Source organism: Mirounga angustirostris, unplaced genomic scaffold, assembly GCF_029215605.1.
Source record: "Mirounga angustirostris isolate CCGP_5_RB_7025 unplaced genomic scaffold, mMirAng1.0.hap1 SCAF_16, whole genome shotgun sequence".
Lineage (NCBI taxonomy): Eukaryota > Metazoa > Chordata > Mammalia > Carnivora > Phocidae > Mirounga > Mirounga angustirostris.
Window position 1 is genome coordinate 57,270,615 of NW_026991724.1, and position 15,967 is coordinate 57,286,581.

General features: G+C 63.1%; 3 protein-coding genes across 4 annotated transcripts; 2 read left to right on the forward strand and 1 right to left on the reverse strand.

Moving 5' to 3' along the window:
• The first annotated feature begins 2,611 nt into the window (after nt 1-2,611).
• On the forward strand, nt 2,612-5,740 carry TMEM190 (transmembrane protein 190). The gene is made up of 5 exons (XM_064580590.1): nt 2,612-3,676; nt 3,771-3,806; nt 5,092-5,217; nt 5,289-5,373; nt 5,462-5,740. The coding sequence occupies exons 1-5, from the start codon at nt 3,619-3,621 to the stop codon at nt 5,700-5,702; spliced, it is 546 nt and encodes a 181-aa protein (XP_064436660.1). The 5' UTR covers nt 2,612-3,618; the 3' UTR covers nt 5,703-5,740.
• A 935-nt stretch (nt 5,741-6,675) lies between these two features.
• Nucleotides 6,676-12,884, reverse strand: TMEM238 (transmembrane protein 238). 2 transcript variants are annotated; one of them, XR_010408031.1, is made up of 3 exons: nt 11,087-12,884; nt 6,947-7,024; nt 6,676-6,800 (listed from the first exon to the last, which is right to left on the reverse strand). XR_010408031.1 is itself a non-coding variant. In XM_064580586.1 (2 exons), exon 1 carries the CDS (start codon nt 11,625-11,627, stop codon nt 11,094-11,096), a length of 534 nt encoding a protein of 177 aa, XP_064436656.1. In that variant the 5' UTR covers nt 11,628-12,884; the 3' UTR covers nt 6,676-6,800; nt 11,087-11,093. The 2 variants fall into 2 exon arrangements, 1 of the variants encoding a protein (XP_064436656.1); XM_064580586.1 differs by lacking the exon at nt 6,947-7,024.
• Nucleotides 12,885-13,259: 375 nt separating this feature from the next.
• On the forward strand, nt 13,260-15,723 carry RPL28 (ribosomal protein L28). Its single transcript, XM_045892305.3, has 5 exons — nt 13,260-13,415; nt 13,685-13,772; nt 13,865-13,988; nt 15,348-15,466; nt 15,589-15,723. The coding sequence occupies exons 2-5, from the start codon at nt 13,692-13,694 to the stop codon at nt 15,676-15,678; spliced, it is 414 nt and encodes a 137-aa protein (XP_045748261.1). The 5' UTR covers nt 13,260-13,415; nt 13,685-13,691; the 3' UTR covers nt 15,679-15,723.
• The last annotated feature ends 244 nt before the right edge of the window (nt 15,724-15,967 follow it).

The following is a 15,967-nucleotide window of genomic DNA, read 5'->3' on the forward strand; positions in this document are numbered from 1 at the left end:
TCTGTGAAATGTGGATAACCGAACACCCATCCCCCCCGCCCCCCACAATGCCTGGGTAAAGATGAGTTCACTCGTGTAGGGCACACAGTCAGCTGTCAATAAATATGAACCATTGCAATTCTCTTTCTTGATTTTTATTAACACATACAGGGAGACCCAGAGAAAGATGCGGTCTCTGGGAGGGTTGGAGATGGGGAGCCAGCGGGCAAGATAGTGAGGGTGACAGAACACGCGGAGAGAGTGGCTCAGCCAGGGAGTGGGCATGGGGACCGGGCAGAGATGGCAATGCACAGAGGGACTGGAGCAGGAGATGCAGGGAGGACGGGACAGCCGTGGGGACATAGGCACCCTGATGGGTGCCAGGGCCAGAGGCAGAGCCAGTGAGGGACCAAGTCTAGAGCCCCATCCCCGGGAGCATCCCCCCTCCCAACGAAGGACCAAGGACAGGATGGGTGTGAGAAGACAAAGTGACAGGACTTCCAAAGTTCCCCCTGCAGGCCCCCTTCTGGCCCTCAAAACTGTGCTGAGCTGGCAGGGGGGCTCTGGGGATGAATGGTGGCTAGAGTCCTCCCCCTCCCATCCCCCACCACTGGGGGTGGGGGACGACTGCTCAAGTCCCCAGGGAGGTGAGGTCACAGCCCCCCCATGGTGGGACATGACCTCATTGCCTCAGGTAAGAGCTCTCTCTCTTGCTCCGTCACGGCCACCCCTTCCAGGGCCCCCCAGGGGCCCTCCCCAGCCCCCGCTCCCGCAGGGACCCGGGCCTCTGACCACTGGGTCTCCGCCCCTCAGGGGGCCTGTTTCCGGCTGAGTCAGCGTGGGGGGCCCAAGGCTGCGTCAGTGAGGGGAGAACTGACGTAGCCCCCCCCCCAGACCAGCAGGGCCAGCCAAGGTGACTCAGGCCACCAGCCTGGGGGATGGACTGGCCCGAGGGGATAGGGACTGGGCCCGGGGCCAGTCTGAGAGCAACAATAGGGATCTCGCAATGGCAGCCCCTTCCACCTACTGGGAACTAGGGGTGCCACCCCAGACCCTCTCCTTCAACCCAGGATCCCGGACCCCCAGCCCCCTCCTCCCTTAGACCCAGATGGCAGGTGTCCAGACCCTAAACCCTGGTTCCCAGGTGGAGAGAAAGGTGTTGCCATTCTGCCGTTTGGAGAATGCTCTATGGGAAAGGTCAGGAGTCTGGGGCTGGGTCAGTGTACCTGGCTTGTGCCAGCCCCCCCCACACACACCTTGCCTTGGCCTGCTCCCTGAGGCTGTGGGATCATCTTTCCCCTAATTCCATCTTTCCTGGCTGCAGGAGGCTGAGGAAGATGGGGTGGGTGACGGCAAGAGGTCAGGGGATTGCTCAGCATCCTGGGTCTTCCCTGGCAGGGGCAGGGGGGGCACTCAAGCTCCTTCCATTGCAAGGAGAGCAAGAAGGGATGGGGTACCCCCACTCCCACACTGACAGGCAGGACTGGGGAATCACAAAAAGGTGACAAGATGACACCAAGACACAGACACAGAGACGAGCACAGACATCCAGAGTGAGAAAAAGACCAAGTCGTAAAACAATGGGGTCTACAGACACAGAAGTTCTAAAGAAACAAGCTCAGAGGCTCAGAGACAAGGACCAGGGGAGACACAGTGCCCAAGGCTCTGAGGGGGGGGCTCACAGACATGAGAGAAGATGCCACTGGGATGTGAGCAGGGAGCCAGGGGTCCTTGCTCCTGTGCTGGCCCCTGGCTGAGGTAGGGCCGGCTGGTGTGAGGTCAGCAGGTCCGAGGCTGTGTGTGTCCGTCTGTCTGTCCCTGGGGGGTCCTGTCTGGCCTCTGGGGGGTGACGGGGCAGGCGGGCCACAGAAGCAGCCCAAACCTGTCATTAGTGGTGAGGGCCGTGACGGCGGGGGCCCCCCCAGTCCCAAGCCGCGGTCCAGGGCCGGCAGCCCCGCCCCCCACCCCCTCCTTGATCCCTGAGGAATCCCGGGAATTGCAAAGTGGGTCCAGATGATGTTGACACAGGAAATGGTCATCAGCTGCTGGCCTCAGCCCCACAACCTCTATGACCCCCCCACCCCCGGCCCCCTGCTGAGTCCCCTCTAACCCGTGTCATCTCTGACGGAGGCAGCCCAGGGCTGCTCAGCTCCCATCAGGATGTTTACAAGAGATGCGCAGGGCAGGAGTCAGCCTCACAGGGCTTCCTGAGAAAGGGGGTCTGGACTCCTGGACAACTGCCCTCAGACCCGGGCCCTGGCCTCCTTCTCCCTCAGACCCAGCAGTCCAGACCCCCCAGCCCCTCCTCCCTCAGACCCAGGACTCCAGCCCCCTCCTCCTCCCTCAGACCCAGGAGTCCAGACCCCCAGGCCCCTCCTCCCTCAGACCCAGGAGTCCAGGCCCCCAGCCCCTCCTCCCTCAAACCCAGGAGTCCAGGCCCCCAGCCTCCTCCTCTCTCAGATCCAGGAGTCCAGACCCCCAGCCCCTCCTCCCTCAGACCCAGGAGTCCAGACCCCCAGGCCCCTCCTCCCTCAGACCCAGGAGTGCAGGCCCCCAGCCCCTCCTCCCTCAGACCCAGGAGTCCAGACCCCCAGCCCCCTCCTCCCTCAGACCCAGGAGTCCAGGCCCCCAGCCCCTCCTCCCTCAGATCCAGGAGTCCAGGCCCCAGCACCCTCCTCCCTCAGACCCAGGAGTCCAGACCCCCAATCTCTCCTCCCTCAGACCCAGGAGTCCAGACAGACCCCAAAGCCACACTGCCCAGAAGGCCCCCTCCTCACTGTACTGCAAAGCTGAGTAGAGGTTCACCTGAGAGAACTAGGGATCCTGGTCCCAACCCGGCCCCCAGCTGTCCTCCTCCACCACTCAGGGGAACCAAATGGGAAGCTTGAGGACCTCCACGTGGCCCCCTTTCCCTGTTTGTGGGTGGAGATACTGAGGCCTAGGGAGAAGGGTCTTCCTGCCCACGGCCACACTCACAGCCCTCACATCTTCATGACCCCTTACACATTCCCTATCCATTCTCCACTGAGAGACCTAGAGAGCCTTTGGGACAAGAGGACTCCTGAGCAAGTGCTCTGGCCTCTGGCCCCACCCCCATTTTTCCCTTGTCCTCCTAGCCACCCGGTTGTTAGGGAGGCCTCCCTAACAATGGGGCTCAGTGAGGGGCCCCTGTCCCTTGCCGCTAGAGGGGAGACCCCTGGCAACGATGTCTCAGGAGACTCTGGGCCACCTGGAGCTGCCCCGCAGGCTTCAGGTTACCAAGCAGAGGGATTCCTTGGCAGGAAGGTCTCCCAGGCCCCACCTCTTGGGGTCCTCTGGTTGGCAAGGACAAGGTGCCTTAGACCACCACCCACTTTCTGCCCAAGTTGCTAAGGAGGCTCTTTTTATGCCCAGGCCCCCACCCCCACCCCCATGGATCCTTCCACCTGGTTGCTAAGGAAGCAACTTCTTAACAACCAGGCATGACCAGGCCAGTGTGACCCCCCCCTTCCTCCTTCCCCACTGCTAAGGGGGCTCCCTAGCAACAGAACTTAGAACCTTGAAAGCTGGGTGGGCAGGTGGGTGGGGCCCAGCTGGTTGCTGGGGTGATGGCCTTCAAAGTCTGTCCCCACAGAGGCCTGAAGGGTCTGGGGAGGCAACATGGTGGTCTCTGGGATCCCAGCTTTGAGCTTCTTCCTGCTGATGCAGGGCTCAGTAGGTGAGGGGGCTGAAGAGAGGGTCAGAGAGCTGAACAGGGAGCCTCTTCAGCCTCCATAACAGCCCCCTTCAACACCGATCCTTTTTCTCCACAGATGGGAATGGAATCCAGGGATTCTTCTATCCATGGAGTGAGCAGTGGATGAAACCGGGGTCCCTCAAGGACAGGGAGCCCAGACTAGACTCTTGAATCTAAAGGAAGAATGGGCTGGGAGCCAGATCCTGGGTCTGAGGGAGGAGGGGCTGGGGGCTGGACTCCTGGGTCTGAGGGAGGAGGGGCTGGGAGTCTGGACTCCTGGGTCTGAGGGAGGAGGGCCTGGGGGCTGGACTCCTGGGTCTGAGGGAGGAGGGCTGGGGGTCTGGACTCCTGGGTCTGAGGGAGGAGGGCCTGGGAGCTGGACTCCTGGGTCTGAGGGAGGAGGGCCCGGGGGCTGGACTCCTGGGTCTGAGGGAGGAGGGGCTGGGGGCCTGGACTCCTGGGTCTGAGGGAGGAGGGGCTGGGGGCCTGGACTCCTGGGTCTGAGGGAGGAGGCGGCTGGGGGCCTGGACTCCTGGGTCTGAGGGAGGAGAGCCTGGGGGCTGGACTCCTGGGTCTGAGGGAGGAGGGCCTGGGGGCTGGACTCCTGGGTCTGAGGGAGGAGGGCTGGGGGTCTGGACTCCTGGGCCTGAGGGAGGAGGGGCTGGGGGTGAGGACTCCTGGGTCTGAGGGAGGAGGGGGCTGGGGGCCTGGACTCCTGGATCTGAGGGAGGAGGAGGGGCTGGGGGTCTGGACTCCTGGGTCTGAGGGAGGAGGGACTGGGGGTCTGGACTCCTGGGTCTGAGGGAGGAGGGGCTGGGGGTCTGGACTCCTGGGTCTGAGGGAGGAGGAGGGGCTGGGGGTCTGGACTCCTGGGTCTGAGGGAGGAGGGGCTGGGGACCAGGACTCCTGGGTCTGAGGGAAGAGGGGCTGGGGACCAGGACTCCTGCGTCTGAGGGACGAGGGGCTGTGGGCCTGGACTCCTGGGTCTGAGGGAGGAGGATCTGGGAGTCTGGACTCCTGGTCTGAGGGAGGAGGAGGGGCTGGGGGGTCTGGACTCCTGGGTCTGAGGGAAGAGGGGCTGGGGACCAGGACTCCTGGGTCTGAGGGACGAGGGGTTGGGAGCCTGGACTCCTGGGTCTGAGGGAGGAGGATCTGGGAGTCTGGACTCCTGGGTCTGAGGGAGGAGGGCCTGGGAGCTGGACTCCTGGGTCTGAGGGAGGAGGGGCTGGGGGCCTGGACCCCTCGGTCTGAGGGACCAGGGCCGGGGCCTGGACCCCTGGTTCCTGCACAGAGTAAGCACTAGGCAGGCAATCCCGGAGCCTGACTTTGGGACCCTGGGGTTCTGAGGCCCTCGGGTCAGACTCTGTGACACAGCTTCCACTGTGGTTGGTCCCAAGGCTGTGAGGGAGATGTATGGGACCGGGAGAGCTGTGGGGGCCAGGCGGCAATCGAGAACCCCAATCTCTGTCTGCGTCTTCGATGCTGCTACCGTGACGGGGTCTGCTACCACCAGCGGCCAGATGGTGAGTGCCTGGAAGCCGGGCCCCCGGGGCAGCTGAGTCTCCTGGGTCTCAAACCTGCCTCCTTTGCCCAGAAACCATGCGGAGAAAGCACATGTGGGCGCTGGGCTGGACATGTGGAGGCCTCCTCTTCCTGATCTCCAGCATCTGCTTGTTCTGGCAAGTGGGGTTGGGGCTGAGGGTGGGCTCCCACACCCCCAGAGGAGCAGGCAGACGGTCAAGGCTGAGTGTATGCCCTCCCGGTCAGGTGGGCCAAGCGCCGCGATATGCTGCACCTTCCAGTGTTCTTAAAGGGCAAATGTGACCTGTCGAGGACCGTCTCTCTGTTATCCAAGGACCGGGGGACTTCGAGCCAAAAAAAGGCATCGGCTGGCAGCATGCCAAACTCCCTTCCTCTGGAGGGGGCCACGGATGTGTCAGGGGCCACCGAAGGGGAAGGGACGACAGAAGGGGGTGATGAAACAGAAGGGGGGGAGGACGAAGATTAGGGGCACCCCCGGGGGGACCCCTCAATACAGACATAGCATATAGACACGTGGTCTCTTTTCTAAGAACCATGGGAGCAGAGGGCTCATGAGCTCTGGGGCAGGGAGTGTGTGTGTGTGCGTGTGTGCATGAGGGGGCCGGGAACTGGGCTGTGATCATGGGGGTGCTGGGCTGAGTGGGGTCTGGAACCAGGGAGGGGTGGGTCAGTGGGGGTGGCCCGCAGCCCTCCTGCGGGAGCACCATTGATGGACAGCCTTCGCCGTGGACCCTTGGGATCCCGCCCTCCGCCAGCACGGTGCCATGCCTCCCACCGATGCCCGAGCATGGCAGGGCTCCCTGCGGGACATGGGCCACCGCCAGTGGACGACGTTACTCTCAGACTCTCCAGTGCCCGGGTGGAAATTCTCCTGGACGTGCGTACAGTACAAGACTTGTGTTGCCCAACCCTCCCGCCTTCCTCAGGTGCCACACCCATACCAAGTACCCTCCATAAGTACTTCCTTCCTGGGTGCCTGGGTGGCTCAGCGGGGGCGGACTCTCGATTTCGGCTCATGTCATGATCTCAGGGTCATGATCTCAGGGTCGTGAGATCAAGCCCCCTGCTAGGCTCCTTGCTGGGCGGGGAGTCTGCTTGAGATTCTCTCGCTCTCCCTCTCCCTCGGCCCCTCCCCCTCTAAAATAAATAAATAAATCTTTTTTTTTTAAAGGTACTTCCTCCCAATAAATACCCTGTGAGTCTAATTTGTCCCTCTGTCTGCTGCTTGGAGGACCCCCACACCAACCGAGGGGCATAGGCTGAGGGGCGTCTGGACTGAAGGGGTGGGTCTGGGCTCAAGATCCTGGCACCACTCTCCCATGCCCCTCCATGAGGGCCAATGTGAAGCTGGGCTCCAAGGTCCCCAAGGGCGTGGGTGGCCCTTCTGCGGGTGTGGCCTGGCCCCAGTACTGTCCCTCTCCCAGACAGACACACAGTGCTATGAGGCAGAGCCATTTATCCAGAGGAGGATGGGGCGGACAGGTAGGCATCCTGGTGGCCCAGATGATGGTGGGCGTAACTGCACACCGCAGTCCAGTCCTGACAGGTGGGTCCGTGGGTCCATCTGCAGGAGGAAGGGTGGGGTTAGTGGTGGTGCGGGACCCCTCCCAGGACCCATGCATTCCCGGGGCCCCCCGCCCAGCGGCCTGAGGGGCAGGGGAAGGGAGCCCCTTCTTCCTGCTTTAGCCCCTCATACATTGACTCACACACCTGCTCAATTGCTCCTCCACCCCTCCATGCCCCCATCTGCTGCAGCGTATTTGCCTCACCGGGGTCCAGAGGTACAAGCTGGAGAAGGAGAGACAGGAAGTCAGAGAGGACAGATGAACATGTAGAGGGAACGATGGGTACAGAGACAAAGAGACACCGGAGACAGAGACAGAGACAGACACGGAGAAAGAAAACAAAACATAATGGCTTCTGCCGGGTGGCTCTGTCTACTCCATTCATTTTGGTCCCAGAGGGGGTAGGGAGCGACCCGAGCCAGAATCTTCAGGTCCCTGTGTTAAAATTCAAGTTCTCTGTCCTTCGTGTGCTGGAAGCACTTCACCCCACCCACTAAGGAGTCCTGGGTTTGAACAGGCCTGTCTTCGTTCGAAGAGGGGCCTACACTCCAGCCAGCTTGGCTCACATTTCTGGCAGGTGGTTCCAGCGGGAGATCTGCCCAGCTGTGTTAGACTTCTGGGCAAGGTAAAGGATTTTCACCGCTGGTGGGTGGTTCTAATTTCTGTGCCAAATTTTGTGTGAGCTGATGCCTCCTCATCTACGCATACATCTTGTCTTAAACCCGTCTCCTCCTCTGAGCTACAGAACGCAGCTGACGATTGGAGTGACTATTTTCTCAGTTCTCACGAAGAAGGGTGTATAACTAGTCCCATTCTGGATGCACAGGAGAAAAGTTAAATTCATCACATACAGAGAAGGTCTTAGCACGTCAGGATTTAATTCTTTTACAGAACTCCCATCCGAGAAACTGAGTCAGTCACTCATCCATTGTTGACATTGTTCCTCCTCTCTATCTACCCATTGGCCAACCTATCCATTCTCTCAGCTACCATCCTATCTGCCCAAATCACCTGTTCCCCAATTCTGATGAATCTTACCAATTCATCAGTCTAACCATATCCATCCATCCACCAATTCATCCATCCACCAATTGAACATTCATTCCTCTATCCGCCCACCCATTCACCAGTCTGTCCACTCATCCACCAGCCAATCCATCCACCCGTCAAACAACCCATCCGTCCATCCACGCATCCACCCACCGACCCAGTCACACTTCTCTGACTTCCTGAGCTTTTTGCAGAGCAATGCTAAGAATGAAGACACCAGAGACCCAGGCCTTACCATCAGGATGCTCCCTGTCCAGCGGGACAGGCAGTCCCAGCAGAGACACCACAAGACAGACAACAAGCAATAACGGGGGTAACTCAGACAATACGAAGACCCAGAGAAAGGCTACAAAGTTGCGTTGGATCTTAATGGACACAAAGGATGTTTTCCATGTGGAGTACGGACAGCAAGGGCACTCCTGCTGTAGGGGAGAATGGACTGAGGGATGCCATCATAACTGCAAAGAAGGCAGGAGATGTGGGGCTGAAACATGTAGGGCCCACAGACAGTGAGTGGCGGGGGATTTCATCAGAGGGCAATAGGGAGCCACAGCAGGTGTTTGAGCAAAGGAGTGCAAGCTGGAGAGTGTGTGTTTAGGAAAGGGGATAGAAGACAGGAGAGAGAAAAGGGAAGGAATGAGCAGCAAAGCCTTCCCTGCATCTCACACTCCTGGTATTCTCGCTCTTTCCCTCTCTCTCAGAAGAATCCTAGCTGTGTGCCCTTGGGCAAGAGGTGGCACCTTTCTGGGCCTCAATGTCCTCCACGGGATGGGGATGGTACTAGCAGTGACCCCCGAGACCCAGTTACAGGGAGAGGATTAAATGGGACCTGGTGCTCTGGGGGGCTGGAGTGCAGAGAGGGGTCTCCAAGTGTGGGGGGAGTGAGTAGTGGCTCTCTAGGCCTCATCTGGGGGGCCAGGTCTCTTTGTCTCTTCCAAGTCTGTGCTCATGCCTGCTGTCCAAGGCTCCATCCTCTGGGCCCTGCTGCTCTCCTCCCTCATTTTGATCTGGTCCTTTGTCTTTCCCTCCCCATTGTCCCTCTCCCTCCCTATCTCTCCATCTCTCCTCTATTTCCACCCCCATATCTCTTCCCAGCTCTCCCCGTCTCTCTCCAGCTTCCCCCCTCATCTCTCCCCGTCTCTCTCCAGCTTCCCCCCTCATCTCTCCCCGTCTCTCCATCTTTCCCCCCCCCGGTCTGTCCAGCTCTTTCCCTGTCTCTCCATCTCTCTCCCCGTCTCTCCATCTCTCCCCCGTCTCTCCATCTCTCCCCCTGTCTCTCCAACTCTCCCCGTTTCTCCAGCTCTCCCCCTCTGTTTCTCCATCTCTCCCCCCGACTGTCCAGCTCTCCCCCGTCTCTCCATCTCTCCCCCCATCTCTCCATCTCTCCCCGTCTCTCCATCTCACCCCGTTTCTCCAGCTCTTCCCCTCTGTCTCTCCATCTCTCCCCCGTCTCTCCATCTCTCCCCCGTCTCTCCATCTCTCCCCCCCTCTCCATCTCACCCCGTTTCTCCAGCTCTCTCCCTCTGTCTCTCCATGTCTCCCCCGTCTCTCCATCTCTCTCCCCGTCTCTCCATCTCTCCCCCCGTCTCTCCACCTCTCCCCGTTTCTCCAGCTCTCCCCCTCTGTCTCTCCATCTCCCCCTCTGTCTCTCCATCTCTCCCCCCGACTGTCCAGCTCTCCCCCTCTGTCTCTCCATCTCTCCCCGTCTCTCCACCTCACCCCGTTTCTCCAGCTCTCCCCCTCTGTCTCTCCATCTCTCCCCCGTCTCTCCATCTCTCCCCGTCTCTCCATCTCACCCCGTCTCTCCATCTCTCCCCCTCTGTCTCTCCATCTCTCCCCGTCTCTCCACCTCACCCCGTTTCTCCAGCTCTCCCCCTCTGTCTCTCCATCTCTCCCCCGTCTCTCCATCTCTCCCCGTCTCTCCATCTCACCCCGTCTCTCCATCTCTCCCCCTCTGTCTCTCCATCTCTCCCCCGTCTCTCCATCTCTCCCCCCGTCTCTCCATCTCTCCCCCGTCTCTCCATCTCTCCCCCTCTGTCTCTCCATCTCTCCCCGTCTCTCCACCTCACCCCGTTTCTCCAGCTCTCCCCCTCTGTCTCTCCATCTCTCCCCCGTCTCTCCATCTCTCCCCGTCTCTCCATCTCACCCCGTCTCTCCATCTCTCCCCCTCTGTCTCTCCATCTCCCCCCGTCTCTCCATCTCTCCCCCGTCTCTCCAGCTCTCCTCCTCTGTCTCTCCATCTCTCCCCGTCTCTCCACCTCTCCCCCTCTCTCCATCTCACCCCGTTTCTCCAGCTCTCCCCCTCTGTCTCTCCATCTCTCCCCCTGTCTCTCCACCTCTCCCCGTTTCTCCAGCTCTCCCCCTGTCTCTCCACCTCTCCCCGTTTCTCCAGCTCTCCCCCTCTGTCTCTCCATCTCTCCCCCGTCTCTCCACCTCTCCCCGTCTCTCCATCTCTCCCTTGTCTCTCCATCTCTCCCCCGTCTCTCCATCTCTCCCCCTGTCTCTCCACCTCTCCCCGTTTCTCCAGCTCTCCCCCTCTGTCTCTCCATCTCTCCCCGTCTCTCCATCTCACCCCGTCTCTCCATCTCTCCCCCTCTGTCTCTCCATCTCTCCCCCGTCTCTCCATCTCTCCCCCCGTCTCTCCATCTCTCCCCCGTCTCTCCAGCTCTCCCCCTCTGTCTCTCCATCTCTCCCCCTCTCTCCACCTCTCCCCGTTTCTCCAGCTCTCCCCCTCTGTCTCTCCATCTCCCCCTCTGTCTCTCCATCTCTCCCCCGTCTCTCCATCTCTCCCCCCGTCTCTCCACCTCTCCCCGTTTCTCCAGCTCTCCCCCTCTGTCTCTCCATCTCTCCCCCGTCTCTCCATCTCTCCCCCTCTGTCTCTCCAGCTCTCCCCCTCTGTCTCTCCAGCTCTCCCCCGTCTCTCCATCTCTCTCCCCGTCTCTCCATCTCTCCCCCTGTCTCTCCACCTCTCCCCGTTTCTCCAGCTCTCCCCCTCTGTCTCTCCATCTCTCCCCCGTCTCTCCATCTCCCCCTCTGTCTCTCCATCTCTCCCCCGTCTCTCCATCTCTCCCCCTGTCTCTCCACCTCTCCTCGTTTCTCCAGCTCTCCCCCTCTGTCTCTCCAGCTCTCCCCCTCTGTCTCTCCAGCTCTCCCCCTCTGTCTCTCCAGCTCTCCCCCTCTGTCTCTCCAGCTCTCCAACTCGCCCTGCCGCCTCACTCGCTGCCCCACCCCTCACCTCGGGCTCACTCGGTGCCCGCGCCCGCCGCCCCGGGCCCGGCCTCGAGCGTAGCGAGCTGCAGGCGCACGCGGCGGGAGCCGGCGGCGGGCGGCGGGGGCGCGCGGGCGGCACGGCGCGTTCCTAGAGAGCCGGGCGCGCCGCGCGGGCCCGAGGAGGAGGCCGGCGCAGACCAGCGGCGGGAGAGCTTGCGCGCCAGGCGGGCCAGAGCCGAGGGCCGCAGGCCGTAGTCGCGCTCGAGCTCCTGGCGCGAGATCTCGATGTTGCCGGTGTACCAGAGGATCCAGCCGAGCAGGCTCAGGAAGACGAGCAGCGCGCCCGAGTAGATGAGCAGGTCGCCGAAGTCGCGGCCGCGCACCTGCAGCTGCGCGAACACGCCGGTCAGCAGCGCCGCCATGCCCGCCACGTCCAGCGCCACGGCCAGCAGCAGCGCCACCCGGCAGCGGCCCAGGCCGGACGCAGGCCCGGGCGCGCCGGCCGGCGGGGACGGGGCGCCCGGCGGGGGCCCCTGCGCGGCGCCCACGGCTGGCGCCGCTGCCATGGCCCTGCTCTGCCGCGCGGGCTCCCCCAGAGAGCGTTCCGGGGTGCGGCCCGGCCGGGGCGGGGTCAGGGGACGGCGCCAGGTGAGCCCGGCGCCCGCCTGGTCACCTGAGCTGGCTGGGGTGCACACGGGCCCGACTTGGGGGGTGCCCTGGCCTTGGATTCTGGCAGGTCGGCCCTCCGAGGCCTGTGCTGGGGGCAGCCCGGCTCCCGGATAACGGTGGGAGGGGCCTTACGGACACCAAGGAGCGCGATGGAACACATTTAAAATTCAGGGTGCCTTATGGAGGCAGCGTGGGGTGCTGCGGGAGCCCGGACGTCTTTTCCGTTCAGTGCCTGCTCCAGGGGCCCCCTGCGCCCCAGGCCCCGTGGCGTGTCAAGAAACAAGGATCAGACAAGGCTCCCGGACCCAGAGCCCCGGGACGCGCAGTCAGCAGGCAGGGCGCTCTAGTGGAGCAAACACGGGGGGGCTCTGGGGAGCTGAGATTTCTCTCGCTCATTGCCTGTCACCCGGGGCCGCCCGTGCGCCCCTGGGAAGCGGTGGCTCTCCCAACACTCTGCGCGCCACCGCCAGATTTGGGTGCCGTGCCGGGGGCAGCGGGGCAGTCCCCCAGGCTTCTCCTAGTGCGTCTGGGCGGCCGGGACTCCCTAGGGGCGAAGCCCACGAGCCGGGAGGGAGCAGACGAGGCCCCCGCCCTCGCGGAGCTCCCGGACACGGTCCCAGATCAGGTGCACTCGTGGGGGCCACAGGGGCCGTGCCGTTCCTTTTGCTGAGCCCGGGTCTCCGGAGGCCCCCCAAGCGCCCAGCCCCTGCTGCCGAGGGCTGAAGACCCGCGGATACCTCAGGCAGGGCTCCCGCCCCTAAAGAGGACCGCGACAACAGAAAATAACCTTCTGGGGAGTTCATGGGGTGCGGCAGCGGGCAGGCCGGAGGGGGAGGACGGGGGAGGGGCAGCAGCTCCGGCCCGCGGAAGGAACCGAGAGCTTTCCCATGCAAATCTCTTCCCCTCCAAACGGCTCGCCCTTGGAGGGGATCCACGCCCTCCTGGGGTGCAAGGCTGCGAGGACATTCCGCCTAGCTTCTCTCCAGACTCTAAACCGTTTGAGATCACCGTGCGGAGGACGACCCGAGACGTCCGCCGGGGTCAGCCGCAGAGTTCCGAACGTGGCCGGATGGAAAACGAGTGTTTCCGAACAGACCCGAAAGGGCTTGCGCCAGGAGGAGGGGGCGGCCACCCCGCGGGAGGGCGTCTCCGAAGGGTTCCGAAAACGCCCGAGAGGGCCTCCGGGCCTTCGTCGGGAATAGCCGAGAGCTTGCGAAGAAGACCGGAAGCATCCGAAGACCCTGGAGCTCGTCTTAAGTAAGTCAGGCATCCGTACGTTCGTTTGTAAAACAAATATTTATTGAGCGCCTATACTGTGTAAAGCGCTGGTGAGCGACCCTGGAGAGAAACCCCTGCGGAAGGGGACTTGGGGCTTCTCCAACTGGACCCACTCGGAAATCCAGCGCTGCCGTTCCGAAAACACACGAAGGGCCCTCGGAAGGGTGGTGCTCCGCCTCCGAGAACACGCCCCAGCGTTACTAGCCGAAGAGTTCCGAAGGTCTCCGAGCGATCGGCGACAGGCTGGCGGAAGCGGCCGAACGTTACCGAGCCGCCCCGGGAGGAGGCGGGGACAGGCGAGGGCATGCGCGTGCCCACAGAGGAAGCGGAAATGCGTGTGGCTATTAAAGGCGCCGCCCCGCCCCTTGCTTGCCTCTTTCCGTCTCCGGCTGCCGTCGCGAGAGGAGGTGAGCGCGCGGTTCTCCGCCGCCCGCGTGGTTGCCTCGTCTTCCCGAGGCCCGGCGCCCCTGCCCTTGCCTGGCCTCTGTGGCCGCCCCCGAGCCCGCCGCCGGAGGTCGCTGCGGCTCCTCACGTTCTCTCCCCCTGCATCCCCCGCCTGAGTTCAGCCCCCGCCTGGGGTCGCCGTGCGCCCTGCGGGTGCCCCTGCCGCTGCCACGCGGGTGGGCCGCCGGCCCGCCGCGCCCTCTGACAGCCTCCCCTGCCGCCCTCCCCGCAGCGCCGCCATGTCCGCGCACCTGCAGTGGATGGTCGTGCGGAACTGCTCCAGCTTCCTGATCAAGAGGAACAAGCAGACCTACAGCACTGTAAGTGGGGCTCGGGGCCTGGGCCTGGGCCTGGGGCGGCTGCCCCCCGCCCCCCGCCCCGCCTCACGGCCCCGCTGCGCCCCCCTCCCCAGGAGCCCAACAACCTGAAGGCTCGCAACTCGTTCCGCTACAACGGGCTGATTCACCGCAAGACCGTGGGCGTGGAGCCGGCGGCCGACGGTAAAGGCGTGGTGGTGGTCCTGAAGCGGAGGTCCGGTGAGCACCCACCTGCTGGGCGTCGCTCCGCCTGCGGCGGGCGGCCGGCGGGCTCAAGGGGGGCCCTCGGCCCGGGAAATCGCGAGGCGGGTCAGGCGCGGAGCTGTCCCCGGGGTCCCGCCGGTGAGGACGGGCAGGCTCGGTGTCCGCTCGGAGCGGCCGCGGTGGGACCCCCGGCCTGCTGTGCGCGTTCAGGAGCGGCCGCGCGAGTCCCGCCCCCGCTGGACGGGCTTTTGGTGTCTCAGAGGGTCAGGGGGACCCGGGAGCCCAGAGGCAGGGGCGCTGGAGGCCTGCGGCATCTCGGCCCCGCCAGCTTTGCTTTCTGGGGTTTCTCTTGGCCTCGCATTAGGGCTGCTTTCTGTTTGCGTTTGAGCCCAGCACCCGCGCAGGGACAGCAGTGTCCGGGACCTGGCTCTTGATCGGGCCGCTGCCCACCCTGCAGGGGGTTACGCTCCCTTCTCAGCTCACCAGTGAGCCCCTGGGATTCTCTCGCTTCTGAGAACACCGTTCTGGTGCTCTGGGCCCTGGAAACCTCACTTGCCCGTCTCGGGTTGTTGGGTGGCCTCTCCTGGGCTGTCAGGACCTGGACTGACCGTGCTCCTGGGCTGGGGTCGGGGACGGGGCGGGCCGACCTTGAAAGTCACTGCCGTGCTGGAGGGTCCTTGGTTTTTGGGTGAGACCTTCCCCGTCTGTTACTTGGGGCACAGGACTCTCGCCAAGACCCCGTGGATTCCGTCCTGCTTCACGTCCTGAATGAGGCTGGCAGCTTTGCACACAGGAAGGGGGTGCTTTCCTTCTGATCCAGGGGCAGTGGGGTCCAGGCTCCACCTGTGCACGGATGGGGGGTGGGCAGGTGCTTTCTGCAGGGCTCCTCCTCACCCTGGCCTTACCTGAGGCCTTCCTGGTTCTCCAGCATCCAGGCCCGAGCCTCAAAGCTTCAGACCCTTGTTCCACATGGGGTAGCTTGGGCCCTGGGGGGCAGGCAGGAGGAGACCAGAGCTGCAGTCTCACGGGCACTTGCTGCCTGGCCAGTGTCCTGCCCTGGAGCCAGGCAGGCAGGCTGTGGTCAGATGACCGCTGTGTGCCTGTGACTTTGGACAAGAGTCCTCATTCCGTTGCTCTGCTTTGCTCTCTGAGAAGTGACTTGATGAACCTTCTGTCAGGGACACAGGAGAAGACCCGCTGCAGGCCTCAAGGCTGGGCCTGGCCTGGCCTGGGGATTCAGTGGGTGGATGGGGCTGGCTGCAGGGAGTGGCCTGCCCAGGCTCACAGCCTGGGGGCTCAGGTTCCCAGGGGGAGTGCACCATCACACTCACCCCTGCCACCACCCCCGCCACCACCCCCATCCCCTTCCCCCAGGCCAGCGGAAACCCGCCACCTCCTACGTTCGAACCACCATCAACAAGAATGCCCGGGCCACCCTCAGCAGCATCCGGCACATGATCCGCAAGAACAAGTACCGCCCAGACCTGCGCATGGTGAGTGGGGGCCAGCAGTGGTTGGGGGAGCCTGGCCCGTCCTACGAGGAGGGTCTCTGCTGATGGCTGGACCCGCACTCGGGTGTGGGCGGGCGTGCTGAGCCTTCTACCTGTCTCTCCAGGCTGCCATTCGCAGAGCCAGCGCCATCCTGCGCAGCCAGAAGCCCGTGATGGTGAAGAGGAAGCGGGCCCGCCCCACCAAGAGTTCCTGAGCACCTGCCCCTGCCTCTAAAGCAATAAAGGTGTCAACCTCCTCACCTGGGCCTCCTGTCTGCCATCCTGGGGCTCTGCCCCACGTGTGTGCACCTGCGTGTCCTAGCACGCCCTCCCCACCTGCTGTTACCATACAAGTCATGGTGTCTTGGGACTGGAGGAAGCAGATCTGGGTCAGGGGAGCTCCGTCCCAGCATTCCTGCCTCTCAGGGATGGGGCTTGGCCCAGGTTCTTGTGTTGAACACATCAGAGGTGTGACCATGCAGCAGATGAGTGTGTTCAACAGGG

Excerpts from the sequence above, each read along its gene's own strand:
- TMEM190 (XM_064580590.1), top strand. The coding sequence starts at position 3,619 with ATGGTGGTCTCTGGGATCCCAGCTTTGAGCTTCTTCCTGCTGATGCAG. Across the intron at positions 3,807-5,091 it reads GGGATTCTTCTATCCATGGA|GCTGTGAGGGAGATGTATGG; the intron begins GTGAGCAGTGGA and ends GTTGGTCCCAAG. Across the intron at positions 5,374-5,461 it reads TCCAGCATCTGCTTGTTCTG|GTGGGCCAAGCGCCGCGATA; the intron begins GCAAGTGGGGTT and ends CCTCCCGGTCAG.
- TMEM238 (XM_064580586.1), bottom strand. The coding sequence starts at position 11,627 with ATGGCAGCGGCGCCAGCCGTGGGCGCCGCGCAGGGGCCCCCGCCGGGC.
- RPL28 (XM_045892305.3), top strand. The coding sequence starts at position 13,692 with ATGTCCGCGCACCTGCAGTGGATGGTCGTGCGGAACTGCTCCAGCTTC. Across the intron at positions 13,773-13,864 it reads ACAAGCAGACCTACAGCACT|GAGCCCAACAACCTGAAGGC; the intron begins GTAAGTGGGGCT and ends CCCCCTCCCCAG. Across the intron at positions 13,989-15,347 it reads GGTCCTGAAGCGGAGGTCCG|GCCAGCGGAAACCCGCCACC; the intron begins GTGAGCACCCAC and ends CCCTTCCCCCAG.